Here is a 13,117-nt window from a genome sequence, read left to right on the forward strand (position 1 = left end):
GTCGCTGTGTTAGTCTGCAGGCACACTGTGTCCCTGTGTTAGTCTGCACTCACACTGAGTCCCTGTGTTAGTCTGCACTCACACTGAGTCCCTGTGTTCGTCTGTAGGCACACTGAGTCCCTGTGTTAGTCTGTAGGCACACTGAGTCCCTGTGTTAGTCTGCACTCACACTGAGTCCCTGTGTTAGTCTGCACTCACACTGAGTCCCTGTGTTAGTCTGCACTCACACTGAGTCCCTGTGTTAGTCTGCACTCACACTGAGTCCCTGTGTTAGTCTGTAGGCACACTGTGTCCCTGTGTTAGTCTGTGGGCACACTGAGTCCCTGTGTTAGTCTGCACTCACACTGAGTCCCTGTGTTAGTCTGTAGGCACACTGAGTGTTCTGAATGTAGTAAAAGTGTTCCTGGTTTGTTGTGAATCTTCGCTGAAAATGTGTTGCTGGAAAAGCGCAGCAGGTCAGGCAGCATGCAAGGAGCAGGAGAATCGACGTTTTGGGCATGAGTCCTTCCTTATTCCTGAAAAAGGGCTTTTGCCCGAAACGTCGATTCTCCTGCTCCTTGGATGCTGCCTGACCTGCTGAGCTTTTCGAGCAACACATTTTCAGCTCTTACCTCCAGCTGCTGCACCCCTCACTTTCTCCTTCTTGTGAATCTTAAGTTACCTTCTCCTCCGCTGTGCTCGTGTTTAATTTTCTGGAATCCCCATTTGATGTTTTTTGCAGGCAGTGACTCGGCCAGGCCTCCCCGGGTCCATCGCCCACGAGCCCCATCTGCAGGGTATCCCCCAGACACAAACAACCAAAGGTGTGGAGGCCCCGTCACATCCCGAGGAGCCAAGTGACCTGGAAGAGCTCGAACAGTTCGCTCGAACCTTTAAGCAGCGGCGCATCAAGCTTGGGTTTACCCAGGTCAGTGATGTCACCTGGACCCAGTGCTCTGAGATTTCCAGGGAGCTTGGACAAGCGCCGGCTTTCTTCTGTCAAGCGTAGGAGACTGAGGTGGGGGTGGGTGGGGAGCACCTTAAGGAGCGGTGTGAGATTGTGAGGGGCATGGCTAGAGTGAATGCACTCAGTCTTTTTCTCAGGATTGGGGACTTGAGCATTGGAGGGCATCAGTGTTAGGTTAGAGGGAAAGAATACAAGGGAACCTGAGGGGCAACGTTTTTTTGCAGAGAGGGTGGTATAAATGTGGAATGGAGTGGTTGTGGTGGGTACATTAACAAAAGCATTGGACAAATACCTGGGTAGGAAAGGATTCAAAAGATATGGGCCAAGGGCAGGGAAAAGGGCTGAGTGTGGATGGGCATTTCGGTCAGTATGGACCAGTTTGGACCAAAGGACCTGTCTCCGTGCTGTAGCACTCTGACTCTATGACTCTAACCCTTCTGGGATAGAGCATTCTTGAGCAAACTAGCCTGGGTTGGTTGTCAGTCTGCTGTGCAGGCCACCGGAACAGAATTATCTCCTCGTCACCCCAGGTTGCAAGTGAAGGTAGTCTCTCTCTCTCTCACTCTGTGTGCTGCAAAACCAGACTACAGGAAGCAAGCCATTGGGAGGACTCTGAATGTTGGAATCCAGTCATGGTCACTAAGCTTCAGAACAGCAGACTGTTAACCACACTGCAAAACCAGAGAGCGTGAAGCTGACTTTAGCTGCAATTGTTAACACAACTAAAGTATTCAACAATCCACTTTTAACAAATGATTCGGAGACTGATCAGTCGGTTTTCCTTTTGAATTTTTATGTTTGTTCGACTCTCGACTGTACATTGAGTTAGTATTTCAAACTTTGTGCAATTGTTGACGAATTGACTCGTTGTCCGGTTGAATTGCCTATTTGTCTGAGACATGCTCCTTGATGAAAACCCTTGGAAAAAGACATGACGAGATAAGGGATCGTTTTTAAACGAATCCTCATGAGATTCGATGATGAAAAAGCAAGCCACTTCATCCCCCCCTTACCCATAAGAGTTTTCTGAATTTGAAAAAGTGCGTGAATAGGCCAGGAGCACACGGGTGGGACTAGTTTAGTTTGGGATTACGGATTGGTTAGACCAAAGAGGCTGTTTCCATGTTGGCATGACTCCATGACTCCTTGCTCAGTGTTAAATCACTCCTTGACAGTGTCCCAAACCGCAGGCACATGTTTCCTGTGAAGAGTACACAAGGACAGGGCTTAAAAAGCCAGTTTCAACTCTACTGGAGTTGACTTGTGGGACTGAACATTCCCCAGCCAGTCTGAGTGAATGCTTTTTAATCAAGGGACAACCAAGAAATTGATTAAAAAAATGAAACCTCGCAGATATTTGCAATCCTGCAGTGTACATAAAAATGTAACGGAAAAGCTTTGATGTGGTTGCGGAAAAATGATGTTTGGTTAATACAAACAGGGGGCCTGTTACAGGAAGACTCAGGACAGTTTATCATTGGGAACAGATAATTGACGGAAAAGCTAACTGGAGTCTGGCTGGAGGATTTCACCAAGAGTAGCTCATCAGTGGCAGTACGCCAGATTGAGCTGGTCAGGCCCTCATGGACGTGACTGCTCGACTGGGTCTGCGAGACAGGAAAACAGACATGACCTCATCCTTCCCAATCTGCCAGCTGCAGATGGAGCTGTCCAGGACAGGATCACCTGAGAGCAACCGCAGCACTGTCCTTGTGGAGATAAGTCCTGCCTTCACATTAATGATAACTCCATCGTGTTGTGTGGTACTATGACCATTCTAAATGGGAGAGGCTTCGAACAGATCTAACAACTCAAGACTGGGCATCCATGAGGTGCTGTGAGTCTTCAACAGCAGCAGGACTGTACTCCAGCACAATCTGTAACCGGAGGGCACAGCCTATCCCTGACTCAACCATTACCATCAATTCAAGGGATCAGCCCTGGTTCAATGGAGAATGGAGGAGGGCGTGCCAGGAGCAGCACCAGGCATACCTGAAGATAAGGTATCAACCTGGTGAAGCCACTAAGGAGGACTACTTGCACGCCAAACAATGTAAGCAGTAAATGACAGACAAAGCTGAGCCATCTCAGAACCAACAGATCAGATCTAAGCACTGCAGTCCTGCCACATCCAGTCATGAATGGTGGTGGACGATTAAACAAGTCACTAGAGGAGAAGGCTCCACCAATATCTCCATTCTCAATGATGGAAGAGCCCAGCATATCACAGCCAAAGATAAGGCTGAAGCTTTCGCAACAATCTTCAGCCAGCAGTGCTGAGTGGATGATGCATCCAGGCTTCCTTCAGTGCTCCCCAGCATCACAGGGACCAGTCTTTCATCAATTAGATTCGCTCCACGTGATTATTAAGAAAAAATCAGAGACACTTCAAAACTTACAAGCCCTAACAACATTCTGGCAATAGTAGTGAGGACTTGTGCTCCAGAACTTGCCATTCTCCTAGTCAAGCTGTTCGAGTACAGCTGCACACTGGCACCTACCTCACAATGTGGAAAATTGCCCAAATATGTCCTCCACATAAAAAGCAGGACAAATTCAACCCAGCTAATCACCGCCCCGAAGGTCTACTGTCAATCTTTATTAAAGTAATGGAAGGTGTCACCAACAGTGCTATCAAACAGCACCAGGTCAGCAATAACCTGCTCAGTGACACCCAGTTTGGGTTCCGCCAGGGCCACTCAGCTCCTGAAGTCATTACAGCCTTGGTTCAAACATGGACAAAAGAGCTGAACTCCAGAGGGGAGGTGAGAGTGACAGCCCTTGATATCAAGGCTGCATCCGACTGAGTGTGGCATCGAGGAGTCTGAGCAAAACTGGAATCAATGGGCATACCTAGCTCATAGGAAGATGGTTGTGGTCGTTGGAGATCAGTCATCTCAGCTCCAAGACATATCTGCAGGAGTTCCTCAGGGTAGTGTCCTAGGCCCAACCATCATCAGCTGCTTCATCAAGAGCTGAATTCCAGATCCTGCTGACTGTGCTGTAATGGGGTCTGCCCCTTGGGCTGTAATGGGGTCTGTCCCTTGGGCCGTGTTGTAATGAGGACGGTCCCTCAGGGTGTGCAATAATGGGGACTGTCCCTCAGGTTATGCTGTAATGACACTGTCCTTCGGGCTGTACTGGGGTCTGCCCCTCGGGCTGTAATGGGGTCTGCCCCTTGGGCGGTAATGGGGACCATCCTGCGGACCATGCTGTAATGTGGACTGTCCCTCGGGCTGTCCTGTAATGGGAACTGTTGCTTGGGCTGTGCTGTAATGGGGACTGTCCCTTTGTGCTGTAATGGGGACAGTGCCTTGGTCTGTCGTGTAAGGGGGTGTGTCCCTTGGGCTGTGCTGTAATGGGGTGGTTCCTTACACTGTCCTTTAATGGGGACTGTCCCTCGGGCCGTGCTGTCCCTCAGGCTGTGCTGTAATGGGGGCTGTCCCTCAGGCCGTGCAGTAATGGGGACTGTCCCTCGGGCCGTGGTGTAATGGGGACTGTCCCTCAGGCCGTGCAGTGATGGGGACTGTCCCTCAGGCCATGCTGTGATGGGGACTGTCCCTCAGGCTGTGTTGTAATGAGGACTGTCCCTCAGGCCATGCTGTGATGGGGACTGTCCCTCAGGCTGTGTTGTAATGGGGACTGTCCCTCAGGCCGTGCAGTGATGGGAGCTGTCTCACAGGCCGTGGTGTAATGGGGACGGTCCCTCAGGCCCTGCAGTAATGGGGACTGTCCCTCGGGCCGTGCAATAATGGGGACTGTCCCTCAGGCCGTGCAGTGATGGTTGCTGTCCCTCAGGCCGTGCTGTAATGGGGGCTGTCTCTCAGGCCGTGGTGTAATGGGGACGGTCCCTCAGGCCCTGCAGTGATGGGAGCTGTCTCACAGGCCGTGCTGTAATGAGGACTGTCCCTCAGGCCGTGCTGTAATGGGGACTGTCCCTCAGGCCGTGCTGTAATGGGGACTGTCCCTCAGGCTGTGATGTAATGGGGGCTGTCTCTCAGGCCGTGGTGTAATGGCGACGGTCCCTCAGGCCCTGCAGTAATGGGGACTGTCCCTCAGGCCGTGCTGTAATGAGGACTGTCCCTCAGGCCGTGCTGTAATGGGGACTGTCCCTCGGGCCGTGCAATAATGGGGACTGTCCCTCAGGCCGTGCAGTGATGGTGGCTGTCCCTCAGGCCGTGCTGTAATGGGGGCTGTCTCTCAGGCCACGCTGTAATGGGGACTGTCCCTCAGGCTGTGTTGTAATGGTGGCTGTCCCTCAGGCCGTGTTGTAATGGGGACGGTCCCTCAGGCCCTGCAGTAATGGGGACTGTCCCTCGGGCCGTGCTGTAATGGGGACTGTCCCTCGGGCCGTGCAATAATGGGGACTGTCCCTCAGGCCGTGCAGTGATGGTGGCTGTCCCTCAGGCCGTGCTGTAATGGGGGCTGTCTCTCAGGCCACGCTGTAATGGGGACTGTCCCTCAGTCTGTGCAGTAATGGGGGCTGCCCCTCAGGCCGTGCTGTAATGGGGACTGTCCCTCAGGCTGTGCTGTAATGAGGATTGTCCCTCAGACCGTGCTGTAATGGGGGCTGCCCCTCAGGCCGGGGTGTAATGGGGACTGTCCCTCAGGGCGTGCTGTAATGGGGACTGTCCCTCAGGGCGTGCTGTGATGGGGACTGTCCCTCAGGCCATGCTGTAATGGGGACTGTCCCTCAGGCCGTGCTGTAATGAGGATTGTCCCTCAGGCCATGCTGTGATGGGGTCTGTCCCTCAGGCCATGCAGTAATGGGGACTGTCCCTCAGGTTGTACTGTAATGGGGACTGTCCCTCAGGCCGTGGTGTAATGGGGACTGTCCCTCAGGCTGTGCAGTAATGGGGACTGTCCCTCAGGCGGTGCAGTGATGGGGACTGTCCCTCAGGCCGTGCTGTAATGAGGATTGTCCCTCAGGCCGTACTGTGATGGGGTCTGTCCCTCAGGCCATGCAGTAATGAGGACTGTCCCTCAGGTTGTACTGTAATGGGGACTGTCCCTCAGGCTGCGCTGTGATGGGCACTGTCCCTCAGGCTGTACTGTAATGGGGACTGTCCCTCAGGTTGTACTGTAATGGGCACTGTCCCTCAGGCTGTGCTGTAATGGGGGCTGTCCCTCAGGCTGTACAGTAATGGGGACTGTCCCTCAGGCCGTGCAGTGATGGGGACTGTCCCTTGGGCCGTGCAGTAAAGGGGACTGTCCCTCAGTCTGTGCAGTAATGGGGACCGTCTCTCGGGCCGTGCAGTAATGGGGACTGTCCTTCAGGCCGTCCTGTAATGGTGACTGTCCCTCAGGCCGTGCTGTGATGGGGACTTTCCCTCGGGCCGTGTTGTAATGGGGGCTGTCCCTCAGGCCATGCAGTAATGGGGACTGTCCCTCGGGCCATGGTGTAATGGGGACTGTCCCTCAGGCTGTGCTGTAATGGGGTCTATTCCTCGGACGTACTGTAATGAGGACTGTCCCTTAGACCATGCTGTAATGGGGAATGTCCCTCAGGCTGTGGTGTAATTGGGGCTGTCCCTCAGGCTGTACTGTAATGGGGGCTGTCCCTCAGTCCGTGGTGTAATGGGGACGGTCCCTCAGGCTGTGCAGTAATGGGGTCTATTCCTCGGACGTACTGTAATGAGGACTGTCCCTTAGACCATGCTGTAATGGGGAATGTCCCTCAGGCTGTGGTGTAATTGGGGCTGTCCCTCAGGCTGTACTGTAATGGGGGCTGTCCCTCAGTCCGTGGTGTAATGGGGATGGTGCCTCAGGCTGTGCAGTAATGGGGACTGTCCCTCAGGCCAAGCTGTAATGGGGACTGTCCCTCAGGCCATTCTGTAATGGGGACTGTCCCTCAGGCCGTGCTGTGATGGGGACTGTCCTTCAGGCCGTGATGTAATGGGGACAGTCCCTCAGGGCGTGGTGTAATGGGGACTGTCCCTCAGACCGTGCAGTAATGGGGTCTGTCCCTCAGGTTGTGCTGTAACGGGGACTGTCCCTTGGACCATGCTGTAATGGGGACTGTCCCTCGGGCTGTACTGTAATGGGAACTGTCCCTCAGGCTGTGCTGTCATGGGGACTGTCCCTCAGGCCGTGCTGTAATGTGGATGTCCCTTGGGCTGTAATGGGTGCTGTCCCTCAGGCTGTGCTGTAAATGGGACTGTCCCGCATGCTGTGCTGTAGTGGGGACTATCCCTAGGGCCGTTCTGTAATGGGAACTGTCCCTCAGGCTGTGCTGTAATGGGGACTGTCCCTCTGGCCGTGCTGTAATGTGGATGTCCCTTGGGCTGTGTTGTAATGGGGACTGTCCCTTGGGCTGTGTTGTAATGGGGACACTTCCTCAGGCCTTACTGTAATGGGTACAGTGCCATGGACCATACTGTAATGGTGACTGTCCCTCGGCCTGTAATGTGGACTGTCCCTCAGGCCATGCTGTGATGGGGACTGTCTGTTGGGCTGTCCTGTAATGGGGGCTGGGGATTGTCCCTCGGGCTTTGCTGTGATGGGGACTGTCCCTCAGATTGTGCTGTAATGGGAACTGTCCCTCTGTCTGTACTGTAATGAGGACTGTCCCTCAGGTTGTACTGTAATGGGAACTGTCCCTCGGGCTGTACTGTAATGGGGTCTGTCCCTCAGGTTGTGCTGTCATAGGGACTGTCCCTCGGACTGTACTGTAATGGGAACTGTCCCTCAGGATGTGCTGACATGGGGACTGTCCCTCAGGCTGTGCTGTAATGGGGTGTGTCCCTCAGGCCATGCTGTAATGGGGACTGTCTCTTAGGCCGTGCTGTAATGGGGACTGTCCCTCAGGCTGTGCTGAAATGGCAACTGTCCCTCTGGCCGTGCTGTAATGTGGATGTCCCTTGGGCTGAAATGGGTGCTGTCTCTCAGGCTGTGCTGTAAATGGGACTGTCCCTCAGTCTGTGCAGTAATGCGGACTGTCCCTCAGGCCGTTCTGTAATGGGAACAGTCCCTCGGGCCGTGCTGTGATGGGGACTGTCCCTCAGATTGTGCAGTAATGGGGACTGTCCCTCAGGCCGTGCTGTAATGAGGATTGTCCCTCAGGCCGTGCTGTGATGGGGTCTGTCCCTCAGGCCATGCAGTAATGAGGACTGTCCCTCAGATTGTACTGTAATGGGGACTGTCCCTCAGGCCATGGTGTAATAGGGAGTGTCTCTCAGGCCGTGCTGTGATGGGCACTGTCCCTCAGGCTGTGCTGTAATGGGGACTGTCCCTCAGGGCGTGCTGTAATGGGGGCTGTCCCTCAGGCTGTACTGTAATGGGGACTGTCTCTCAGGCCGTGCAGTGATGGGGACTGTCCCTCGGGCCATGCAGTAAAGGGGACTGTCCCTCAGTCTGTGCAGTAATGGGGACCGTCTCTCGGGCCGTGCAGTAATGGGGACTGTCCTTCAGGCCGTCCTGTAATGGTGACTGTCCCTCAGACCGTGCTGTGATGGGGACTTTCCCTCGGGCCATGTTGTAATGGGGGCTGTCCCTCAGGCCATGCAGTAATGGGGACTGTCCCTCGGGCCATGGTGTAATGGGGACTGTCCCTCAGGCTGTACTGTGATGGGGACTGTCCCTCGGGCCGTGTTGTAATCGGGACTGTCCCTCAGGGCGTGCTGTAATGGGGACGGTCCCTCAGGCTGTACTGTAAGGGGGACTGTCCCTCAGTCCATGGTGTAATGGGGACTGTCCCTCAGGCTGTGCAGTAATGGGGTCTATTCCTCGGACGTACTGTAATGAGGACTGTCCCTTAGACCATGCTGTAATGGGGAATGTCCCTCAGGCTGTGGTGTAATTGGGGCTGTCCCTCAGGCTGTACTGTAATGGGGGCTGTCCCTCAGTCCGTGGTGTAATGGGGACGGTCCCTCAGGCTGTGCAGTAATGGGGACTGTCCCTCAGGCCATGCTGTAATGGGGACTGTCCCTCAGGCCATTCTGTAATGGGGACTGTCCCTCAGGCCGTGCTGTGATGGGCTGTGTCCTTCGGGCCATGCTGTAATGGGGACAGTCCCTCAGGGCGTGGTGTAATGGGGACTGTCACTCGGGCTGTACTGTTAATGGGTTTGTCCCTCAGGCCACGCTGCAATGGGTTGTGTACCTCAGGCCATGCTGTAATGGGGTGTGTACCTCAGGCCGTGCAGTAATGGGGTCTGTCCTTCGGACCGTGCTGTAATAAGGACTGTCCCTCGGGCTGTCCTGTAATGGGGACTGTACCTCAGGTTGTTCTATAATGGGGACTGTCCCTCGGGCCGTACTGTAATGGGGACTGTCCCTTGGGCCTTGCTGTGATGGGGACTGTCCCTCGGGCCGTGCTGTAATGGGGACTGTCCCTCGGGCCGTGCTGTAATGGGGACTGTCCCTCAGGCCGTGCTGTAATGTGGACTGTCCCTTGGGCCGTGCTGTAATGTGGACTGTCCCTCAGGCCGTGCAGTAATGGGGACTGTCCCTCAGGCCGTGCTGAGATGGGGTCTGTCCCTTGAGCCGTGCTGTAATGGGGACTGTCTCTCAGGCTGTCCTCTATTGGGGACTGTCCCTCAGGCTGCGCTGTGATGGGGACTGTCCCTCAGGCTGTGCTGTAATGGGGACTGTCCCTCAGGCCGTGCCGAAATGGGGACTGTCCCTCAGGCTGTGCCGTAATGGGGACTGTCCCTCAGGCCGTGCGGTAATGGGGACTGTCCCTCAGGCCGTGTTGTGATGGGGACTGTTCCTCAGGCCGTGCTGTGATGGTACCTGTCCCTTAGGCCATGCTGTAATGGGGACTGTCCCTCGGTCTGTACTGTAATGAGAACTGTCCCTCAGTTTGTGCTGTAATGGGGACTGTCCCTCAGACTGTGCTGTAATGGGGCTGTGCTGTCATGGGGACTGTCCCTTTGGCCGTGCTGTAATGTGGACTGTCCCTCAGGCTGTGCTGTAATGTGGACTGTTCATCAGGCCATGCGTAATGGGGAATGTCCCTCGGGACGTGCTGTAATGGGGACTGTCGCTCAGACCATGCTGTGATGTGGACTGTCCCTCGTGCCGTGCTGTCCCTCAGACTGTCCTGTAATGGGGGCTGTCCCTAAGTCCGTGCTGTAATGGGGGCAGTTCCTCACAATGTGCTGTAATGGGGTATATCCCTCAGGCTGTCCTCTAATGGGACGGTCCCATTGGTTGTGCTGTAATGGGGACTGTTCCTTAGGCCGTGCTGTAATGGGGACTCTCTTCGGGATGTGCTGTAATGGTGTCTATCCCTCAGGCTGTCTTGTAATGGGGACTGCCCCTCAGGCCGTGCTGTAATGGGGACGGTCCCTCAGGCTGTGCGATAATGAGGACTGTCCCTCACGCCGTGCAGTAATGGGGACTGTCCCTCAGGCCATGCTCTAATGGGGACTGTCCCTCGGGCCATGCTGTAATGGGGACTGTCCCTCAGGCCATGCAGTGATGGGGACTGTCCCTCAGATTGTGCTGTAATGGCAACTGTCCCTTGGGTTGTACTGTAATGAGGACTTTCCCTCAGGTTGTGCTGTAATGGGGACTGTCCCTCAGGACGTGCTGTAATGGGGACTGTCCCTCTGGCCATGCTGTAATGTGGATGTCCCTTGGGCTGTAATGGGTGCTGTCGTTCAGGCTGTACTGTAAATGGGGACTGTTCCTCGGGCCGTGCTGTAATGGGGACTGTTCCTCGGGCCGTGCTGTAATGGGGACTGACCCTCGGATTGTGCTGTAATGGGAACTGACCCTCAGGCTGTGCTGTAATGGGGTGTGTGCCTCAGGCCATGCTGTGATGGGGACTGTCCCTCGAATTGTACTGTAATGGGGACTGTCACTCGGGCCGTGCTGTAATGGGGACTGTCCCTTGGGCCGTGCAGTAATGGGGTCTGTCCTTCGGGCCGTGCTGTAATGAGGACTGTCCCTCAGGCCATGCTGTAATGAGGACTGTCACTCGGGCCGTGCTGTAATGGGGACTGTCCCTTGGGCCGTGCTGTAATGAGGGCTGTCCCTCAGGCCGTGCTGTAATGGGGACTGTCCCTTGGGCCATGCTGTAATGGGGACTGTCCCTCAGGCTGTGCTGTGATGGGGACTGTCCCTCGAATTGTACTGTAATGGGGACTGTCACTCGGGCCGTGCTGTAATGGGGACTGTCCCTTGGGCCGTGCAGTAATGGGGTCTGTCCTTCGGGCCGTGCTGTGATGGGGACTGTCCCTCAGGTTGTGCTGTAATGGGGACTGTCCCTTGGGCTGTACTGTAATGCAGACTGTCCCTCGGGCCATGCTATAATGGGGACTGTACCTCGGGCCGTACTGTAATGGGGTGTGTCCCTCGGGCCGTACTGTAATGGGGACAGTCCCTTGGGCCTTGCTATAATGGGGACTGTCCCTCGGACCGTGCTGTAATGGGGACTGTCCCTCGGGCTGTGCTGTAATGGGTATTGTCCCTCAGGCCGTGCTGTGATGAGGATTGTCCCTCAGAAAGTGCTGTAATGGGAACTGTCCCTCAGTCTGTACTGTAATGAGCACTGTCCCTCAGTCTGTACTGTAATGGGGACTGTCCCTCAGGTTGTGCTGTAATGGGGACTGTCCCTCGGGCTGTACTGTAATGGGGACTGTCCCTCGGGCTGTAGTGTAATGCGGACTGTCCCTCGGACCGTGCTGTAATGGGGACTGTCCCTCGGGCTGTACTGTAATGGGGACTGTCCCTCAGGCTGTAATGGGGACTCTGACTGTAACAGCCTGTAATATCTCTGCAGGGAGACGTTGGCCTGGCCATGGGGAAGCTGTATGGGAACGATTTCAGTCAGACGACCATCTCCCGTTTTGAAGCGCTGAACCTGAGCTTTAAGAACATGTGCAAACTCAAGCCACTGCTGGAGAAATGGCTGAATGATGCAGGTATGTGACCTCTCACCCACAACAGGGCCACTCTGACTGGGCCGCGGTTCGATTTATTCATTGGGATGGGGGGGGGGGGGGCAGGGCCATCTTTGGCTGGGACAGTATTTATTGTCCATCTATAGTTGGCCTGAGGGCAGTTAGAAGTCAACCACAGTGCGGTTGGTCTGGAGTCACATGTACGCCTGGTAATGATGGGAAATTCCTTTGTGCCGGACATCAGTGAACCACCTGGGTTTTCCCGGCTGACAGTAAATTCCTGGTCATCATTAGACACTTAATTCCAGGTTCCTCATTGAATTCATATCCCATCGTTGGCTGTGGTGGGTTGTGAACCTGGCACCTCACAAGGAGCAGGCATGAAAAAAACTCAACCACTGCCCCCCATGTTGCCGCCGGGAGACCTGTGGGCCTTTGGGAGCCTGGCTCTGGTGGTGAGGGGCTGGGTTTCGGTGATCGACCCTTTCTTCAGCTTGTGTCGGTACCTTTTCAGAAAACCTGTCTGCAGACGCCACCCTGCCAAGTCCGAACGCGATGAGCAGCCCACCCATTGGCATCGAGGGGATGGGAGGACGCAAGAGGAAGAAGCGAACGAGCATCGAGACAAATGTCCGCGTGGCCTTAGAGAAAAGCTTCCTCGCTGTAAGCATTGACCAAAACCCCACCGAGACACAGGGGGTACCTGTACACCAGCTCGGGATGGTGTGTGTGTGTGTGTGAGACACAGGGGTTACCTGTACACCAGCTCGGGACGGTGTGTGTGTGTGTGTGTGACACAGGGAATACCTGTACACCAGCGCGGGATGGTGTGTGTGTGTGTGTGAGACACAGGGAATACCTGTACACCAGTTCGGGACGGTGTGTGTGTGTGTGTGAAACACAGGGAATACCTGTACACCAGCGCGGGATGGTGTGTGTGTGTGTGTGAGACACAGGGAATACCTGTACACCAGTTCGGGACGGTGTGTGTGTGTGTGTGAAACACAGGGAATACCTGTACACCAGCGCGGGATGGTGTGTGTGTGTGTGTGAGACACAGGGAATACCTGTACACCAGCGCGGGATGGTGTGTGTGTGTGTGTGAGACACAGGGAATACCTGTACACCAGCGCGGGATGGTGTGTGTGTGTGTGTGAGACACAGGGAATACCTGTACACCAGTTCGGGACGGTGTGTGTGTGTGTGTGAAACACAGGGAATACCTGTACACCAGCTCGGGATGGTGTGTGTGTGTGTGTGAGACACAGGGAATACCTGTACACCAGCTCGGGATGGTGTGTGTGTGTGTGTGAGACACAGGG

At 54.9% G+C, this 13,117-nt stretch overlaps 1 protein-coding gene across 1 annotated transcript; it reads left to right on the forward strand.

Annotated features, from left to right (window-relative positions):
• Positions 1-721: 721 nt before the first annotated feature.
• LOC122546910 (POU domain, class 2, transcription factor 2-like) lies at positions 722-12,494 on the forward strand (the record flags this gene model as incomplete). Its single annotated transcript, XM_043685522.1, has 3 exons — positions 722-907; positions 11,675-11,816; positions 12,310-12,494. Coding segments are annotated over 3 exons (513 nt in total), but the record flags the coding sequence as incomplete, so codon positions are not given.
• Between the last annotated feature and the right edge of the window lie 623 nt (positions 12,495-13,117).

Source organism: Chiloscyllium plagiosum, unplaced genomic scaffold, assembly GCF_004010195.1.
Source record: "Chiloscyllium plagiosum isolate BGI_BamShark_2017 unplaced genomic scaffold, ASM401019v2 scaf_8979, whole genome shotgun sequence".
NCBI classification, from domain to species: Eukaryota; Metazoa; Chordata; class Chondrichthyes; order Orectolobiformes; family Hemiscylliidae; genus Chiloscyllium; species Chiloscyllium plagiosum.